Source organism: Octopus sinensis, linkage group LG2 (genome assembly GCF_006345805.1).
Source record: "Octopus sinensis linkage group LG2, ASM634580v1, whole genome shotgun sequence".
NCBI lineage: Eukaryota > Metazoa > Mollusca > Cephalopoda > Octopoda > Octopodidae > Octopus > Octopus sinensis.
The window spans coordinates 23,521,020-23,540,508 of record NC_042998.1 but is presented as its reverse complement, the minus strand read 5'-3'; the positions used below and the strand labels follow the sequence as shown (position 1 = coordinate 23,540,508).

The 19,489-nt window shown below is 35.6% G+C and overlaps 1 protein-coding gene across 1 annotated transcript in view; it reads right to left on the bottom strand.

The window, feature by feature from the left end:
- The window catches only part of LOC115222752 (F-box/LRR-repeat protein 2), a 180,224-nt gene that overhangs the window by 94,322 nt on the left and 66,413 nt on the right, over positions 1–19,489 (bottom strand). The window contains exon 4 of the mRNA XM_036499867.1: positions 16,703–17,183. Within this exon, the coding sequence (XP_036355760.1) occupies positions 16,703–17,183 (481 nt within the window). The remainder of the gene's footprint in view (positions 1–16,702; positions 17,184–19,489) is intronic.

The following is a 19,489-nucleotide window of genomic DNA, read 5'->3' as shown; positions in this document are numbered from 1 at the left end:
GATCACACTCGAATGGTGATTTTTACATGCCATCGGCACGGAGGCCAGCATGTTGCTCTGGCAACAATCTCACTTGTATGGTACTCTTAGTGCTCCACTTGTACGGATACCAGTCATCGAATTTGATTTCGATTTCGATTTCACTTGCCTCAACATAACGATGGATAAAATGCTACCAAGCAATTCATCTGGCATGCTAATGATTCAGCCATTGCTGTACATGATTCTTACCAATAATCCTTTTCACATCAATCTACCTGAAACCTCATCTAGATCTATAAAATTAGCTGTCAGTTTAAAAATGCTTGTATATTTTATAGGCGTAGGAGTGGCTGTGTGGTAAGTAGCTTGCTTACCAACCACATGGTTCCAGGTTCAGTCCCACTGCATGGCACCTTGGGCAAGTGTCTTCTACTATAGCCTCGGGTCAACCAAAGCCTTGTGAGTGGATTTGGTAGACAGAAACTGAAAGAAGCCCCTTGTATATAAAGATATATATATATATATAATATATATATATATATATATATATATATACACATATATATGTATGTATGTGTGTATGTATATGTTTGTGTGTCTATGTTCGTTCCCCCAACATCTCTTGACAACCGATGCTGATGTGTTTACATCCCCGTAACTTAGCAGTTCGGCAAAAGTGACCAATCGAATAAGTACTAGGCTTACAAATAATAAGTCCTGGGGTTAATTTGCTCGACTAAAGGCGGTGCTTCAGCATGGCCACAGTCAAATGACTGAAACAAGTAAAAGAGTAAAAGAGTATTTAAATTGAAACCCATCATTGTAGAAACTCTTATGTTCCAAACACCAATTTGATAACAAGAAAAAGTCAATTATTTTATCAAATCCCTTCAAATTCTTGAATATTTTCAAAATTAATTGAAACACATAGACAATATAATTCAATAGCAGAACCCGTGAATAAAATTACGGAATTAAAAGATAAACCTATTTGGTTATTTCTGAAAACTTTATCCAAAAACTTGAAAGCATAGCCTGTGTAATGCCTATATGGAAAGATAGTTGCTCATCTGCTATTCATTGAAAAATGAAAGAAATTGGAATACGATGATTACTTAATGCACTTTATATATAAACTTAAAGTGTATACTTTCTGCACAATTTTATAGACTTAATAGACAACACTCATAAAATAAATATTCACTCTTATTTTTCCATTTTTCTCATAAACAAACAAAAAAAAATCTTGTTCAGTTAAATTGCATATATCTGTCATGTAAATAAGTGTGAATATTTCACTGATTTCAGTGAAAATTCATCATTTTTCTAGTAATAATATATAGCAAGATTTTAGGCCTCAGGCATTTTCAATTTCTACAATTTTTTATTTTCACTCCACCCTAGATTACACAATGTATATACCCATGCATACATACATGTGTGTATAATATATTATTACTAGATATTATTACTGGAAAAATGCTAAATTTTCGCTTAGATCAGTCAAGGGCATTTACTCCCTCAAACCCCACCAAACTCTGCTATTGTAAAAAATTTACAAAAATTCCCCATTTTCGGGGCTTGAGGGAGTAAATGCCTTTGATCCCAGCAAAAATTTAGTATTTTTCTAGTAATTAAATATAGCAACATTTTAGCCCTCAGGCATTTTAAATTTCCACAATTTTTAATTACACTCCATCCTGGTTCATACCCCAAGCCAATGATATATTTTGGAACAATAACGTGGTTAGTTCCACTTCTAAATTATGAGAATTACTTACAAATCACAAAGGATGTTCTCTACAAGGAATGTCAGAAACCCTGTTGTCTGAAAAACTTTTGTATATCACCTTACTGGCATTCAGTTAGCAATGCAAGAACTTTTGGAGCTTAACTTAATAGCCAAGACAAAGAATGAAAAGAACAGAGTATTAGCATACCAACAGAGTTTTGTTTCTGGGTCAATGTTGACTGTTTAGTATGAAGTGTCAAGTCTAATAGGTATCTGCAACAAGGAAATGGAGGCATCTAACATTGAAACTCTCCTTGAAAACTTGATGAAAAAAGGAGACTGCTGGAAAAAACATCTGGAATGAAGCCAAAGAGGTGCTTTCTGATCTTGAAATGGAAATGAAACTCTGCTATGGGTGTTGAAGCATGAGTTGAAAGAAAAAGCTGCATGATTATGCAATACACATTGCCAGCACATGATGGTGGAAAAGAGTAACCCAGATGATCTGTAAAAAGAAACCTACTCTAGAAAATCTGTTTTATGTTCTGATAGATAATATTCTTTCCTGCTCCAGGTACAAGGCTCGAAATTTCTGGGGAGGGGGCCAGTTGATTGGATCTACCCCAGTACACAAATGATACTTAATTTATCAACCCCGAAAGGATGAAAGGCAAAGTTGACCTCAGCAGAGTTTGAACTCAGAACGTAAAGACAGATGAAATACCTATTTCTTTATTACCCACAAGGGGCTAAACACAGAGGGGACAAACAAGGACAGACATAGGTATTAAGTTGATTACATCAACCCCAGTGCGTAACTGGTACTTAATTTATCGACCCCGAAAGGATGAAAGGCAAAGTCGACCTCGGCGGAATTTGAACTCACAACATAACGCAGACGAAATACCGCTAAGCATTTCGCCCGGCGTGCTAACGTTTCTGCCAGCTCGCTAGGCATTTCACCCAGCGTACTAACGTTTCTACCAGTAATGCTTTTCATTGAGGCAGAAAGTTTGTAGATAAAGAAATGAAAACAGTAAAATACATTAGCTGCTTAGGTTTAATGTTATTCTGTATAAATCGTATTATTTAAAGTTGTAGCTTTTTCCTACTTTGTAGAAGAGTATAATCATAATGAAACATGAACAAAGCAGACAGCTTTCGATGCATGATTACAAAAGCCCGATTGAAGATGATGCCTAATCTCTGTCTCTCTGAATATGATTGCTGTTAAACTGGTAAACTTTTGAAAATGCTTTATTCTCTGTGCACCAGAATGACCAGATAATAATATATTATAAATTTCTGGTTGCGGAAATCATCATCATCATCATCACCACCATCATCATCATTTTCATCATCATCATCACCACCACCATCATCATCATTTTCATCATCATCATCATCATCATTTAACATTCATTTTCCATATTAGGATGAGTTGGACAATTTGACAGGAGCTGGCCAGCCAGACAGGTGCACCAGGCTCCAATCATCTTTTTTGGGAATGGTTTCTATGGCTAGATGTCCTTCCTAACACCAGCCACTTTTCAGAGTGTACTAAGTGATATTTAGATAGTACCAGCACCAGGGCGGATGCTCTTTACGTGGCACTGGCACGGTGCTTTTTATGTGGCACCAGCACAGGTGTGTTATGAAAAAAGCCTAATCAAGGATTTAGTGTCCATTTCAGTTTTCAATTTTAATCATCAGTTTTAAGAGGTCATCACTATGTGGACCAGAAAATAGTTTTCTTTTACCTCACAATATATCTAATGGAAGACCTGCTTGATATAAATATTTTTCAAATAGACTCCTTAATTTTTTTAATTTAAACTTCATTTTTCTTTCTTCTTTTATTGCCTTGTGAATGAGGCAATTCACTTTATCTCTTTCCCTTAACCTTCCATTCATACTGACACAAACTTTAAATGCTACATCTTCAAGCCAATATAGTACGCCCACTTACTCTGCTGCAAACATCAGCTAAAGCTCTAAGATGAAAATAAGCCAGTATTAAGTATTTTAGGGTTGTGCATATTTTTTTACCATTTATTCAGAGAAAGATGAGCAGCACTCGTGACATTATTTTCCTAAGGTTTCTGAGACTGGTGAAGCAAGGAAGCTATTCTTAAAACCGAAGACCTGACCTGAAAGCTTGCACTAAAGTGAACTCTGTGGAAGAAAATCAAGGACCAGGTGATGGTGTCAGCCAAGTGAGAAAATTATATGTATCAGCCAAGATTATAGGCAAAGTTGACCATAATGAAATTTGAACTCAGAAAGGTTACTAGATATATTAAAAAAGTAAGGAAGAATTTTCTGGAATGGAATATGTGTTTTAATTCTTTGATATCTGTAAAACAGGTTACATACAAATTAAGAATATAATTATCTACACCCTAGCGAAGGTGGAGGTATTGTTTTCAGTTGTGTTTGTTTGTTTTTTAGTCCGTGGACAAGATATCTCAAGAACCACTGGATAGATTTGGATGAAATTTTCAGGGATGTTTGGCCTCATGACTGACAGAAAATGATTAGATTTTGGGATTGATCTGGTGCTGGACAAGGATTCTGGATTATTTTTCCAGTTTTTTACTTAATTTTTCAGAGCAGTCAGGTTCATTTTTAATATTCTTGTTTATGAAAGCAGTCGAGTTTATTTCAGATATTCTCATTTTAAAAATCATCTCTGGCTAATAATTGAGAAATTGCCTTGATGAAGGTTGTGCTCTCTGAGTGCTCTTATTATAAATGAAATGTGTTCAATACATTTGTCATCCATTTAGAAAATTTGCTGTTATGGAAATAAATTTAGGCTGTGTGAAGCTGTTATAAATTCCCTTAAGCAGGTTCTGCTTTTCCAGAGCTTTTATTCACTATTTGTGCAGCATAAAGCCCACGACTGCAAAACGAAAATAGCTCACTATTTTGGCTTTTATCTCTGTTACAACATTTTGAAATGTTTCACATGGGAGAGAAGAAACAAAATACTTGTACCTAATCAAAATGCCTCACATTTTCTTGCTAAAGTTTAGACTGCTATGCTACTTGGTAGAGCAGTATTTAAAAACGTTACTAGAACACCTGAATATACAGTCAAATAAATTTTCTAAATACTTGTCTATTTAAGAAACAGCCTAGATTCTGAACAACCATTGCTCTCATAATCAAGAAGCTATGTGACATTTGGTATACCAATTATTATTTGTGTGGATTAGAGGAAGTCAACATTCTGCAGTAACATTCTAAACATATTCTGTTGTGTCTGGGGAGAGTCATTTTCTTTTGTGCCTTATAATGTAACACACTCACCAGTAAAATTTCCACTTTTTTCTTATTTTTATTTTCCTAAAATTTTTGTTGCATCTTGCAACCTATGCAGAATCCATATAAATTATTTGTTATTCATTTCTGGTATTAGTTAATTACATGAAGAGAGGGTTGATATTTTCAAAGAAAGGATTATGGTGATTAAATCAACTCAAATGAATTGAAACCAATGAGAGAGCCTCTGTGTGGTCACTGCTAGACATAGCAACTAAATTTCTCTTAAATCACATCCAAATGTCTACAAAATGGAAGGTCACATAGGAAAGTGTAGATATGGAATAAGAGACAGAATGGAGATCAAGGCTTGAATGTCTTTGACTATAGGAATGTTCTGTCAGGACGGATTACAGACACAGCAACAAAATCTCAAATATTTTACTGGACTTTTTCTATTGACCTTAACCCTTTCGTTACCAACCCAGCTGAAACCAGCTCTGGCTCTGTAGTACAAATGTTTTGTTTTCATAAGTTTTGAATTAAAATTTTCCACCAAACATTAGTCACAAGTTATGTTCCTAACACTAGTTTAATGACAACTAAGTTATTTTACTAAATTTTTTGTTATATTTAAAATAATTGAAAGAAACTTGGAGCATCTCAAAATAAATACGGTAACGAAAGGGTTAATGCATTGAAAGTGAAAAGTCAATTTGAATGCAAGATTTTACAGACATAGACTGAATGCTGTAATATATTTAATGTAGCACTCAGCTGGCCTTGCAAACTCACCAACTATCATCATCATCACCATCATTTAACATCCATGTTCCATATTGGCATGGATTGAATGGTTCGATAGGATCCAAAGGTTCTAGGGACTACAATGGGGTTTGGTATGATTTCTACAATTAGATGCCCTTCTTAATGCCAACCACTTTACAGTGTGTGCTGGGGACTTTTCTTATGCGACTAGTACTAGTGAGATCACCATACAGCTTGCAACCCAAGAGGGTGGGACAGAGTAGATTCTAGTTGTAGGGGATCTACATGGTTACTCGCATTTAGGAGAGAGTTTACAGAAGATTCAGTAGTAGCCATAAAAAGACAAAAGGTGGTGATGAAGTGTCCTGGAGGTACTTCAAGGTATGAGGTGGGTAGAAGTGAGTGGGGAACAGAGAAACTAGGAGTAGGTGGTGCTTTGTAAGCATGTGGTGGCAGGTGGACAGAGATAGGGGAAATGCCATAAGGAGTGGGTAGGGTTGAAGGTTTGATGTGAGGTTGGGGATTGTTAATGGTGCCTGAATTAGGGAGGTAGAGTATAGTGGGTGGACAAGAGAGAGATGACATGTTTGTGTAGGCCACAGATGAGGGGAGAGAGAGAATCAGATGTAGTGTATGAGAATAGAATTCAGTGGTCCAGTGAGAAGGGTAGAAGATATTAATGTGACATGTGGGCATAGGGGACAATATTAATCCTTTTGGTACCAACCCATCAGAGACTGCCCCTGGTTTTGTGACTAACCATTTTAAAGTGACCCAAACATGCCATCAAACATCTATGCTAATTTACGTTCCAGACACCAGTTTAATAATTACTAAGTTATTTCACTAAATTCTTCATTATTTTAAGAATTAGCTGAAACAAAGTTAGAGTATGTCAACAGGAATATGGTAACACATGGGTTAATGGAAAAAAGAACATGGTATCGGGAAGGGGTCAGGTGGGTAGTTGCAGTGGGAGAGATGTGGTGGAGGGGAAGGAGCACTAATTGCTAATATCTATTATTAATAAAAATGTTGTTAACACACAATAATCTAATAAAATGAACTGAACTGACTGGTCGGGTGATTCAAATGCTGTATGAATAATTGTTTCTAACTTAGGCACAAGATGAAAAATTTTGAGGGAGACAGGATTAGACAATGAAATCAATCCCAGGACATGTACCAAAATGTGTACCAGTATATGACTGGTAAAATGCTTCATTAACCCTATAAAGGTGTAAAGCAGAGTGGATGTTAAGAGAATTTGAATTAAGAATATAAAGATCAGGAACAAATTCTACAAGATATGTTGTTTGATTCTCCAGTGATTTTAACAATTACCACATCATTTGCTGTATTAATAATGATAGGAATATTAATTTTTTTAAGGGGTCCTGATCTGAAGGTCTTTTTATGCAAAGATATGTTTCTTTATTAGCCACACAGGGCTGGACATAGAGGGGACAAATTACAAAGTAGAGCTTTTCTTTTGGGAGGAAAAAAAAAACTTGGGAAGATTTTCGATCAAAAGGGATTGTAAAAAAAAAAAAGATCGTGATTTTAGCAATTACCACATTACTTACTTTATTAATAATGACAGGAATATTAATTCTTTTAAGGGGTCTTTATCTGAAAGTCTTTTTATGCAAAGATAAAAGACTGACAGAATCTTTACAATGCCTTGTAGTATTTAATTACAGCCACTTATGTACTGAATAAAGGCACATACTTTAGTTGTTAGGGTGTTGCATTAACCATCATAAGATCATGGCATCAATTCCTGAACCAAGCAGTATGTTTTGGTATTGAGTTAAACACTTCAGTTCATGCTGTTCTGATCCATTCAGCAGTAAATGAATTCCAACAATAGCTGGGGAATAAACCTTGTGATGGATCAGCTTCCCATCCAGGGGTAGGAAGTGTTATAACTTCAGTCACTTATACACTGTGGAATATAGGTTTAGCTATGGCCTTATGAGTCTTAGGGCTCCAGACAAACCTAAGCCTTAATGTTTTGAGTTAAAATCCTGCCAAATTCAACTTTGCTTTTCATCCTTTCTAGCATCGATAAAACAAGTACCTTATATACATTAACACTTGATACAGTCGACTGCACTTTTATTTATAGCATTGTGCAGTTGTCAAAAATCAATTTTTGGAGATTTTACAAAATTTCTATTTTTTTGGTTGAAAGAAGATTTTTAGTTTGCCATAGTCATTATAGACATCAGAGATACAATCATTTCTGTGCCTTCTTATCAATACCTAAAGTACTTACAGGTTTGGTGATGCAAAAAGGAAAAATAGAACACAAAACATAAGTATATATATATATAATATATATATATATATATATAATATATATATATATATATATATATTATATATATATATATATATATATATATATATATATATATATATCTGCCTATATAATTATCTGTCTATCTATCTATCCATCTATCTATAAGCTCTACTTTGTATTTTTCCCCTCTGTGTACAGCCCTGTGTGGCCAATAAAGAAACATATCTATCTATCGATCTGTCTGTCTGTCTGTCTGTCTGTCTGTCTGTCTGTCTGTCTGTCTGTCTGTCTGTCTGTCTATCTATCTATCTATCTATCTATCTATCTATCCATCTATCTACCTATCTATCTATTTATCTATCAGCCTACCTACCTACCTGTATTTCTATCTATCCATCTCCAAGTGTCTTGAAACCTCACCAAGAAAAAGAAAAATCTGTTTTATATAAATAAACAAGCTGTTTGTACATTCACAAAATTTTATTTAACAAGTTCTTGAAAGGAACGAAAGCGCTATTAATAATGAAGAAATAAAAGGATTTTTTTCCAAAATTCTGACAACTTTTTTTCTCTCAATATATATATATATATATATTTATTAATATTTAGCAGAAGCAGGGTAGCGAGCTGGCAGAAACGTTAGCATGCTGGGTGAAACACTTAGCGGTATTTTGTCTGTCTTTACGTTCTGAGTTCAAATTCCGCCAAGGTCAACTTTGCCTTTCATCAGTTTAGGGTCAATAAATTAAATACCAGTTGCATACTGGTGTCAATCTAATCAACTGGCCTCTTCCCCCAAAATTTTGTGCTTTGTGCCTTGAGTAGAAACGAATCATTAGCACGCCAGTCAAAATGCTTAGCGGTATTTCATGTGCCTTTACGTTCTGAGTTCAAATTCCACCAAAAAGTCAACTATGCCTTTTATTCTTTCGGGGACCAATAAAGAAAGTACAAGTTAATCAACTTACCCTCTCCCATGAAATTGCTGGCCTTGTGCTAGAATTTGAAATCAACATTTAACAGAAGCAACAGTGTGATTCAAAGGCCAAGAGTCTCAAGTTTGATCAGTAGTAACACATGAAACTCTCAGCCTTTGAGTCACTCTGTTGCTTCTGCTAAATATTAACAAAGATATATCGAAGCACTTATCAATCTTTTCTTTTACTTTCAAGCACACTCACCATAAAAGATATGTAAAAAAAATATGTAAAGAAAAAACCGTCAATCATCTCACATAATTTCTTTTGTGAATTCTAACAAAATTTAGTCTATTATGGTCAGATTATAGTAAAAATCCCCACAGGATTTCACTTTGTTGGAGATTATCTTATTGATTTTGGCTGATGAGTGTATAATTTCACATTAACTTTCATAATATATTTCTTACATGTCTCCTATTGTAAGTCTTACAAACTTTCTATTGTTGTTCCTGTTATTAAAAGTGGTGAAGCAGCAAAAACAGAAACGAGATGAAGACTAAATGCCTTACAGCAACTAGTTTTGTCAGTTTGTTGTGTGTATTGAGATAAAATCTTTCAAGAATCAGTTTTGCCTTTTGTTCCTCCAGGGTTGGATAATATAAATACCAAATATATACTGGGGTTGATTTACTTAACTTTTAGTAATTACCAAACAGTGGAACCTATTGTTAATGCACAAAGCTGAGCGGCTAACTGGTTTCCGTGCTGGTGGCACATAAAAGGCACCATTCGAGCGTGATCATTACCAGCATCGCCTTACTTGGCACCTGTGCCGGTGGCATGTGTAAAAAGATTTGAGCGAGGTCGTTGCCAGTACCACCTGACTGGCCTCTGTGCCAGTGGAATGTAAATAGCACCCAGTACACTCTCGGAGTGGTTGGTGTTAGGAAGGGCATCCAGCTGTAGAAACTCTGACAGATCAAGATTGAAGCCTGGTGCAGACATCTGGTTCGCCATCCCTCAATCAAAATCGTCCAACCCATGCAAGCATGGAAATCGGATGTTAAACGATGATTATTATTATTATTATTATTATTATTATTATTATCATTATTATTATTGCCTTTGCACAGCTTCTAATGCTAGAGATGTACTACAGTGTCAGCTGTTCACTACCAGTGAACTATGGTAACACCTCTTATTTTTCGAGCACCTTCCGGAGTATTTGGGTGGTTCCAAGCAGTGCAGTTTTCTGCAAGTGCTCCACCCTTATTGCAGCCCCTATTTGTTCCACGTACTTCTTGAGATTTTTGCTCACTGCTCCCAGGGTTCCGACAATTATTGGTACTACTGCCTCCGTTTTCATCGACCACAACTGCTTAACTTCCCAAGCTAATCTGTCATATCTCTCAACTTTTCACCTATTATTATTATTATTATTCTATGTTTGACTTTTGCTATACTATTATTATTATTATTATTATTATTATTATTATTATTATTATTATTATTCAGTAGTTTTATTTTTATAGCGTGCTTTCACTTCACTACCGAGCACAGCTCTGTGTGCCTTAGGTATGTGCTGTGATTTGTTGTGATGCTCTGATGGTTATTGTATGGAAAGTGTTCTGCGTAGGATGTGTGCAGTGCCTAGTAGTGCAATTTTCTGTATGTTATATGTATTTGTAAGTCCTGGTGTTTTTGTTATGTATTTGTCTGAATATTTTTTTATCATGCCTAATGCACCTACTATGATAGGAATTGTTTCTGTTTTCAGATTCCACATTCTAGTTACCTCTATTTCCAGGTCTTTGTATTTTGAGAGTTTCTCCATTTCTTTTAGAGACACGTTGTCATCAGCCGGTATTGATACATCAATTAGATTATTATTATTATTATTATTTTTATTATTATTATTTTATGATTATTATTATTTTTATTATTATTATTTAATATCATTTTTGTATGTAAATGAGGGTAGATGTAGGCCAAACCTCATTTGTTCATAACTTGAAAAAGAAACTTGTAAGCAATTATACAGCCAATTAAGAATTTTTGCATATAGCATTCAGTGCATTAACTGCTAATTTAATTAAAAAAAAGGTAAATAAACCAGCAAAAACAAAACTAGTCATCAATTTTTGCCCTAGCAAAACAGATATTTTTTTTCTTGTGCTTGATTTGTCCACTAATATAAATCTATCATGACAGCCTGACAGATTAAAAATGGAGAATGTGAACACAAGGAAAGAATGGTAATTAGTGAAAGAGAACAAAAGGATAGAAGTTTGGCTATTAACCTTCTCTTTGACTCTAGACAAGTATTTGTCCATGTGAACAGCAGTTGACAACTTAACCTGCTGGTTGTGAAAGTACATGGCTTAGAGGTATTCAGACCATCCAGCAGCATGTTGTGTCCTTGAGCAAGACTCTTGATTTCACATTACTTCAGTTCACCCAGCTAGTGAAAATGAGTATCAACTGTATTTCAAAAAGCCAGCTTTGTCACATTGAATGTCACGCTGAATCTTCCTGAGAACTACATTAAGGTTACACGCGACTGTGGAGCACTCGGTCACTTACTCTTTTACTCTTTTATTTGTTTTAGTCATTTGACTGTGGCCATGCTGGAGCACTGCCCTTAAGTCGAGCAAATAGACCCCAGAACTTGTTCTTTGTAAGCTTGGTACTTATTCTCTATTGGCAAGCTGCTAAGTTACAGGGACATAGACACACCGACACTGGTTGTCAAGTGATGGTGGGTGGACAAACACAGACACACAAACATACACACACACACACACACACACACACACATACATATACATACACACACACACACACACACACACACACACACACACACACACACACACATATATATATATATTATATATATATATACGACAGGTTTCTTTTAGTTTCTGTCTACCAAATCTACTCACAAGGCTTTGGTCAGAAGACACTTGACCAAGTTGCCACACAGTGGGACTGAACCCAGAACCATGTGGTTGGTAAGTGAGTTACTTACCACACAGCCGCTCCTGCACATTGCACATTAATTTCACGAGCAGGCTGCTCTATTGATTGGATCAACTGGAACACTTGTTGTTATAACTGACAGATTTCCAGTTATAACCTGCTGCAACAACACTCATGTAAAGAGGATGCAGCTGCACCATCAGTTAGAACATTTCAACAATGTTCTAAAGTGAGTTGAGCATCCAAACGCACTGATGTTGTTGTTCTAATCACTGTTTTGCTCCAGACCAATACTGACAGAACTGACCTATGATCAAAGGCATTGCAGCTTTAACAACCCCATCTTATTCTTTTACTCTTTTACTTGTTTCAGTCATTTGACTGTGGCCATGCTGGAGCACCGCCTTTAATCGAGCAAATAGACCCCAGGACTTATTCTTTGTAAGCCCAGTACTTATTCTATCGGTCTCTTTTGCCGAACCGCTAAGTGACAGGGACATAAACACACCAGCATCGGTTGTCAAGCAATGCTAGGGGGACAAACACAGACACACATACATATATATATATATACACATATATACGACGGACTTCTTTCAGTTTCCGTCTACCAAATCCACTCACAAGGCTCTGGTCTGCCCGAGGCTATAGTAGAAGACACTTGCCCAAGGTGCCACGCAGTGGGACTGAACCCAGAACCATGTGGATGGTAAACAAGCTACTTACCACACAGCCATGGCTATATTAAAGAATATGTCTTTCCTGCTCTAAAAGGGAAATCTGGCTGCTATTTCTAGCAGGCTGAGCAATTTCATAGATGTTCTCTCATTAGCTTATTGAACATCAAGTTAAACAACAGAGGAGCATTGGGGCTCATGGAGGCAAGGATTGAGAACTTTTGGCATTATGCCAGGCTTTGAGCATTGGGCCTCCCGGAGGTAATGTTTAAGTCCATTTGGCATTATGTTGTGCTTGAGAAGAAGACCCATCAAGTCAAGTAAAATCGCAGTCGTGGCAGATACTGGTGTCACGCAAATGGTACCCATGCTGGTGGTACGTAAAAGCACCCATTACACTCTCGGGGTGGTTGGTGTTAGGAAGGGCATCCAGCCATAGAAACCATGCCAAATCAGACTGGTGTTCGGTGCAGCCTTCCAGTTTGCAAAGCCCTGGTCAAACCTTCTAACTCATGCCAGCATGGACAATGGACATTGAATGATGATGATGATGATGTTGTATGTAAATGAACAGACAGAATAGGTACAGGAGTGGCTGTGTGGTAAGTAGCTTGCTTACCAACAACACACACACACACACACACACACATACATATATAAAGAGAGGGACAACAGGCCCCTGTCAGTTATAAAGAAGAAAATTCTACATATATATATCACATTAATTTTGAACATACTTTAATAAGATGAACAACATACAAAAAAGAAAAATAAAGTAAGTCAAATGATATCTCTCTATTAAAATAGGTAATTGGATGAAAATAGCCAACATGTAAAATGCATGCAATTGGACATCACAAATTACAAAAACAGAAATATGATATTAAAAATGGGACAAATAACTAGAGATAAAATGTAGAGATTGGTTTGCAACATAATAAAATTCATTTGATGCTTGGATTCAACTAGTGTTTTTTTTTTGACAGCATGTACAAAACCTTGGTTTCCTATCTGAAGCTAGCTTATGTTACATAGCCACAGATTTTATATTCGAAATTTTTTTTATTTTGTAAGAGAAAAAAGGCATCAGTGTATTTTACAAAGTTTTAAATTAGGTTCCACCAAAATAAAGTTTTATCTCTGGGTGTTTAACCTGTGAGCAGAGAAAGCACACACACACACAACACACACACACACATACATATATAAAGAGAGGGACAACAGGCCCCTGTCAGTTATAAAGAAGAAAATTCTACATATATATATCACATTAATTTTGAACATACTTTAATAAGATGAACAACATACAAAAAAGAAAAATAAAGTAAGTCAAATGATATCTCTCTATTAAAATAGGTAATTGGATGAAAATAGCCAACATGTAAAATGCATGCAATTGGACATCACAAATTACAAAAACAGAAATATGATATTAAAAATGGGACAAATAACTAGAGATAAAATGTAGAGATTGGTTTGCAACATAATAAAATTCATTTGATGCTTGGATTCAACTAGTGTTTTTTTTTTTGACAGCATGTACAAAACCTTGGTTTCCTATCTGAAGCTAGCTTATGTTACATAGCCACAGATTTTATATTTGAAATTTTTTTTATTTTGTAAAGAGAAAAAAGGCATCAGTGTATTTTACAAAGTTTTAAATTAGGTTCCACCAAAATAAAGTTTTATCTCTGGGTGTTTAACCTGTGAGCAGAGAAAGCACACACACACACACACACACATATACACACACTTAATTTACCATATTTGTTGGCGTGAAAAAATACATGGGTATATTAGTTACATCTTATTTTCAGCAGTGTATATTTAGGAAAAAAAAAATTGGTGCATTAAAGCATATGGGAGGCTCAACTTTGGATATAGGACACAGCAGTATTTTTAAGACACTTTTAAAGGTAAAAGTGTGTTTTATATGCTATCAAATACAATATTTATAAAGTGTGGTGCCAAACATCAGACAGACTATTTGGTAGCAGTATCTCTTTTATATGTTGAGGCCCAAAAAGATCTTAATGAAAAGATCTTAATGAATAATCATGTACAAAGGCTGAGCCATCTGTAGATTTTGCTGGGTGATAAATAACAGAAAGGGGACAACTTCAGAAGCCACAACTTCCAGCACTTGATTAATATGGCTAATCTGCATTGTGAGTGAAGCATAAAATAAGAATGAGTTTTAAAGGCTCGCATATGTTATTAGGTACTTGTTGTTTACCATTTGTTTAACTATGTTGTCAGTAAAACACAATTCATAGATACATGATGAAGGGTAGAAATTATATTAAGGACTACAGATGATTTCCAAAGACCCTATCATCTTAAAAATGAAACACATTGAACAGTGTACAGACATGGTCAAAAGATTGGAACATAGGTCTGAAAATTAGAATTTTTATATTAAATGCTGAAAGATATATTTAATTTGATATTATTACTTGGCCAAATGTTTGGAACATCGGTCTGAAAATTAGCATTATTATTGGGTTGTCCGGAAAGTTTGTGCCGATTTATAGTAGCTTACCTTTTGACTTATGGTTGAGTCCATGGTTGACTTATGGTTGAGAACATGGTTGAGTCCATAAAATAGGATTTGACTACACCTCCATTTAGAGCACAGATCAAGCTATCTTTTCATGGAAGAAGGTTTATGTTCCTATAACCTGTGTTAATTCTGTAACCCTTTAAAATAGAAGATAGGAACGTTCATTTTCGGCACTTGATGCTTTGGGAACCAGACAAAAATTGCTGCAGCTTGGCTGGGATGTGTTACCCCACTCTCCATATTCATCAGATATTGCTCCTTCGGATTTCCACTTATTCAGGTCTCTGCAGAATAGTCTTAATGGTAAAAATTTCAATTCCTTGGATGACATAAAAAGATACCTTGATGAATTATTTGCCATGAAACCCCCTCAATTCTGGGAAGAGGTTATTTTCAAGTTAAAGGAAAGATGGAGACGCATTGTGCAACAAAATGGTTCATATTTGGTTGATTAAAAATGTAGTGGCAAGTATTTATTGACCTTTTTCTTTCCTTTAAAAATCGGCACAAACTTTCCGGACAACCCAATATATTAAATGCCCAAATATGTATATTGTACATATTTGAATCAATTTGTACTTAGGCATAACAACTTTGATTTTTAAAAATATGTTCCAAACTTTTGGTGATGACTGTAGTATAGACAAACTGCATCAGAAAATAATTTAATAAATAAACAGGTTAGTCTCACAGCAGGAATTCCTTTCATAATACATCTACCAGCCAAGGCTGACTTGAAGGACTATACCAGAGGCATAGTCAGGTTCTAAGGTTAGGATGAGTGAGCACATAAGAAAAAGGTGCCGTGACACATACCAAACAATTTTTAACTCATTGCACAAAATTATTTCATTGGTATATAAGCACAGGAGTGACTGTGTGGTAAGTAGCTTGCTTACCAACAACATGGTTCCAGGTTCAGTTCCACTGTGTGGCACCTTGAGCAAGTGTCTTCTACTATAGCCTCAGGCCGACCAAAGCCTTGTGAGTGGATTTGATAGACAGAAACTGAAAGAAGCCCATTGTATATCTATGTTTGTGTGTGTGTGTGTGTGTGTGTGTGTGTGCGTGTATGTTTGTGTGTCTGTGTTTGTCACCCCACCATTCATTGACAACCGATGTTGGTGTATTTACATCCCTGTAACTTAGCAGTTCGGCAAAAGAGACCGATAGGATAAGCACTAGGCTTAACAAAGAATAAGTCCTGGGGTCGATTTGTTCAGCTAAAGGTGGTGCTCCAGCATGGCCGCAGTCAAACGACTGAAACAAATAAAAGAAAACTATAATATATGCAACTGTATTCTACATTCCTTAATTTCATGTCATTATGTATGGAACTTACAACTACTGACACAGGTAACTAAAGAGTTTAAAATGTTGTTCAATAAGAGAGGCACATCTCTTGCTCCCCTATTAGCTATGCCACAAGACTAAACAACAACAACAACAACAAAACAAGATTCAATCTTGATTAATTTAAAATGAAAAAAAGTATATACTCACCAATCAAATGAAGAACTTCCAGAGATGATAAACAGCTATAAATCCTTCGCATAAATCCCTCCAAAAAGATTACCTCGGATAAACAGATGCAGAGACTTCGAAGGTTACAAGGAAAGGCGTTCAAATCATTGAAGTCATGTAATTGCATTGCATTTGAAAAATCAAGTGTCATGTACTTGAGGTTAGGACACTTATTGGCAAGGTCATGCAAGACAGGGGACGTGATCAGTTCACAGGGAAGCTCAATATATCGGAGAGTTGAACCGAAACGGATGTTTATTAAAGCCAGCAGCGTTTCAGTATTATTCACATGCAGACCGGAGAATTCAGGACGCAAGGACACCGCCTGCCACAGTCGACTGTCGTATGCGATAAGACGCCAACGTTTGCACACACGTGCGATTTTCCCAAGTTCCCTATGCTTGAGAAACGAAAATATCTGCAAGAGGATTTTATCTGGCATCTCATTGATCAAGACGCTCTGGAAATAAATCACAAGCATCATAAAATAAGTATGAAAACAACGGATAGGAAATTTAGTAATTTCTTGACATTTATTTCGGTATACTAAAGCAAAGCAAAATATATAATAAAACTTACCCTTGTATGTGTGCGTGTGTGTGTGTGTGTGTGGTGTGTGTGTGTGTGTATGTGCATGTGTGCAAGAAATTTTATCTTATTATATTTAAAATGTTGATTTTTGTTTGTACATCACAAAACAAATTTCATTTTAGTTAAACCAAAAAAAGTTGTACGACTGGAAAAAATAGATAAGATGAACACAAATGATTCATTAAAGTTAACAGTTTTATACCGTCTCCTACTTTTGTATCACAACCAAAACTTAAAGGATAAAAAACAGTGGTTCTGTTGATGCACCATTTTATAGGAAACAGATCATAAAGGAGTTTATAAAAAAAATGTACAAGATCATCCATTTTTTTATGCACAGCAAAAATAGAAAGAAGAAAATATTAATGTAGATAAACATTAAAAATCAAATTAGATTTCATATTAGATTTCTTTGTAAAATATTGTGAAACTAAATTTGAAGTGCCTAAAATCTTATCAATTTTTTTCAATACTGATTTCAGAGAAAACTTCTTTAAACACAAATACAATAAAATTTCTGGGTAGAGAAAAGACATTGTCCTCATTTTTCAAATGTGCCAAGAATTTATTTTTATATATTTCCATTTAATAGTCTGTAATTTAGTTAAACACAACATATTCAATGAAATGAAATTTATTCTAAACTGTAAACCCAGGAGGTATTTTGGTTTACATAATCATCTTTGCATAACAATAGTTGATATAAATGTTGGTTGGTTGGTTGGTTGATTTCCCTAGTCATGCTTTACACTGTACAGAGAGGAGGGGAAAAAGAATAAAAGGGAGATACAAAGAGAATTCACATGAGCGCAGAAAGAGTGTCTTATGACTTTCTAAAAAATACACATTTTTTTAATAGAATTTTGCAGAGATAGATTTCCAATGGAGTAGACTGCAATTATATTGGTGAAATTTAAAAAGTACTAGCATGAACTGGCACTTTGTCAGTTATGAAGACAAGTGTTCCAGCTCATCCATTAAAGGAACAGTCTGCTCATGAAATTAACATGCAAGCGGCTGAGTATTCCACACACATATGTGGGATTCAATGTAACACAGACTTCAACAAGTCTGGCTCTTTGAAATACAAGTACTGTTCGTTTTTGGCAGCAGGGTGGACTAGAGTAACATGAACTAAAATGTCTTGCTCAAGAACACAACGTGCCGCCAGGAATCAAATACACAACTTTATGATTGTAAGCCAAATACTTTAACCACTAAGCTATGTAACCTTCGCATACTGGCATTCTTTTATTTGCTTCAGTCATTTGACTGCGACCATGCTGGAGTACCACCTTTAGTCGAACAAATCAACTCCAGGACTTATTCTTTATAAGACTAGTACTTATTCTATCAGTCTATTTTTGCTGAACTGCTAAGTTACAGGGATGTAAATACACCAGTATCAGTTGTCAAGCAATGGTAGGTGGACAAACACAGACACACAAACATACATCCACACACAGACACATACACAAATATACGACAGGCTTCTTTCAGTTTCCATCTACCAAATCCATTCACAAGGCTTTGGTCGGTCCGAGGCTATAGTAGAAGACACTTGCCCAAGGTGCCACGCAGTGGGACTGAACCTGGAACCATGTGGTTACCATGCAGCCACTCCTGCACCATGTCAAAGATACGGAATAAAATATTTTCTCAAATTTTCAAAAATGTACCACAAGTGATGCAAAAGGCAGTTGTGTGAAGTTTGTGATGCATCACCAGTCATACATATTACAGTTAACATGTTAATGGTAGCAAGCTCAACATTTTGGAGAGCTTTTGGAAACCATGAGCACATCCCTTTCTTCCATCCCTCTTCTCCCAGGTCAAACTGATAAAAAAACAATAACAAACATAGAGAGTTCTGAGCCAAAAAATTAGAGCATTGACTGCAGTTAAGTAAATAAAGATAGTGAAAATCAATATAAATAACCAGAGAGGTTATTTTTCTTCTATTTGTTTCTTAGACATTCTATCTTTATTGTACTTATGACGGCAAGAATTACATATTCTGCCTTGCTGATAGTGAATTTGTCCTGATGTTCAATTTATATTTACTACACAGAATTGTCTGTTCATTTGTTCCGTTTGCATTGGTTTTCTTTTCCATGGAAGCATGGGTTAGATGAATGCTACTGAAACATTCTTTTACAGCCAGATGCTCTTCCA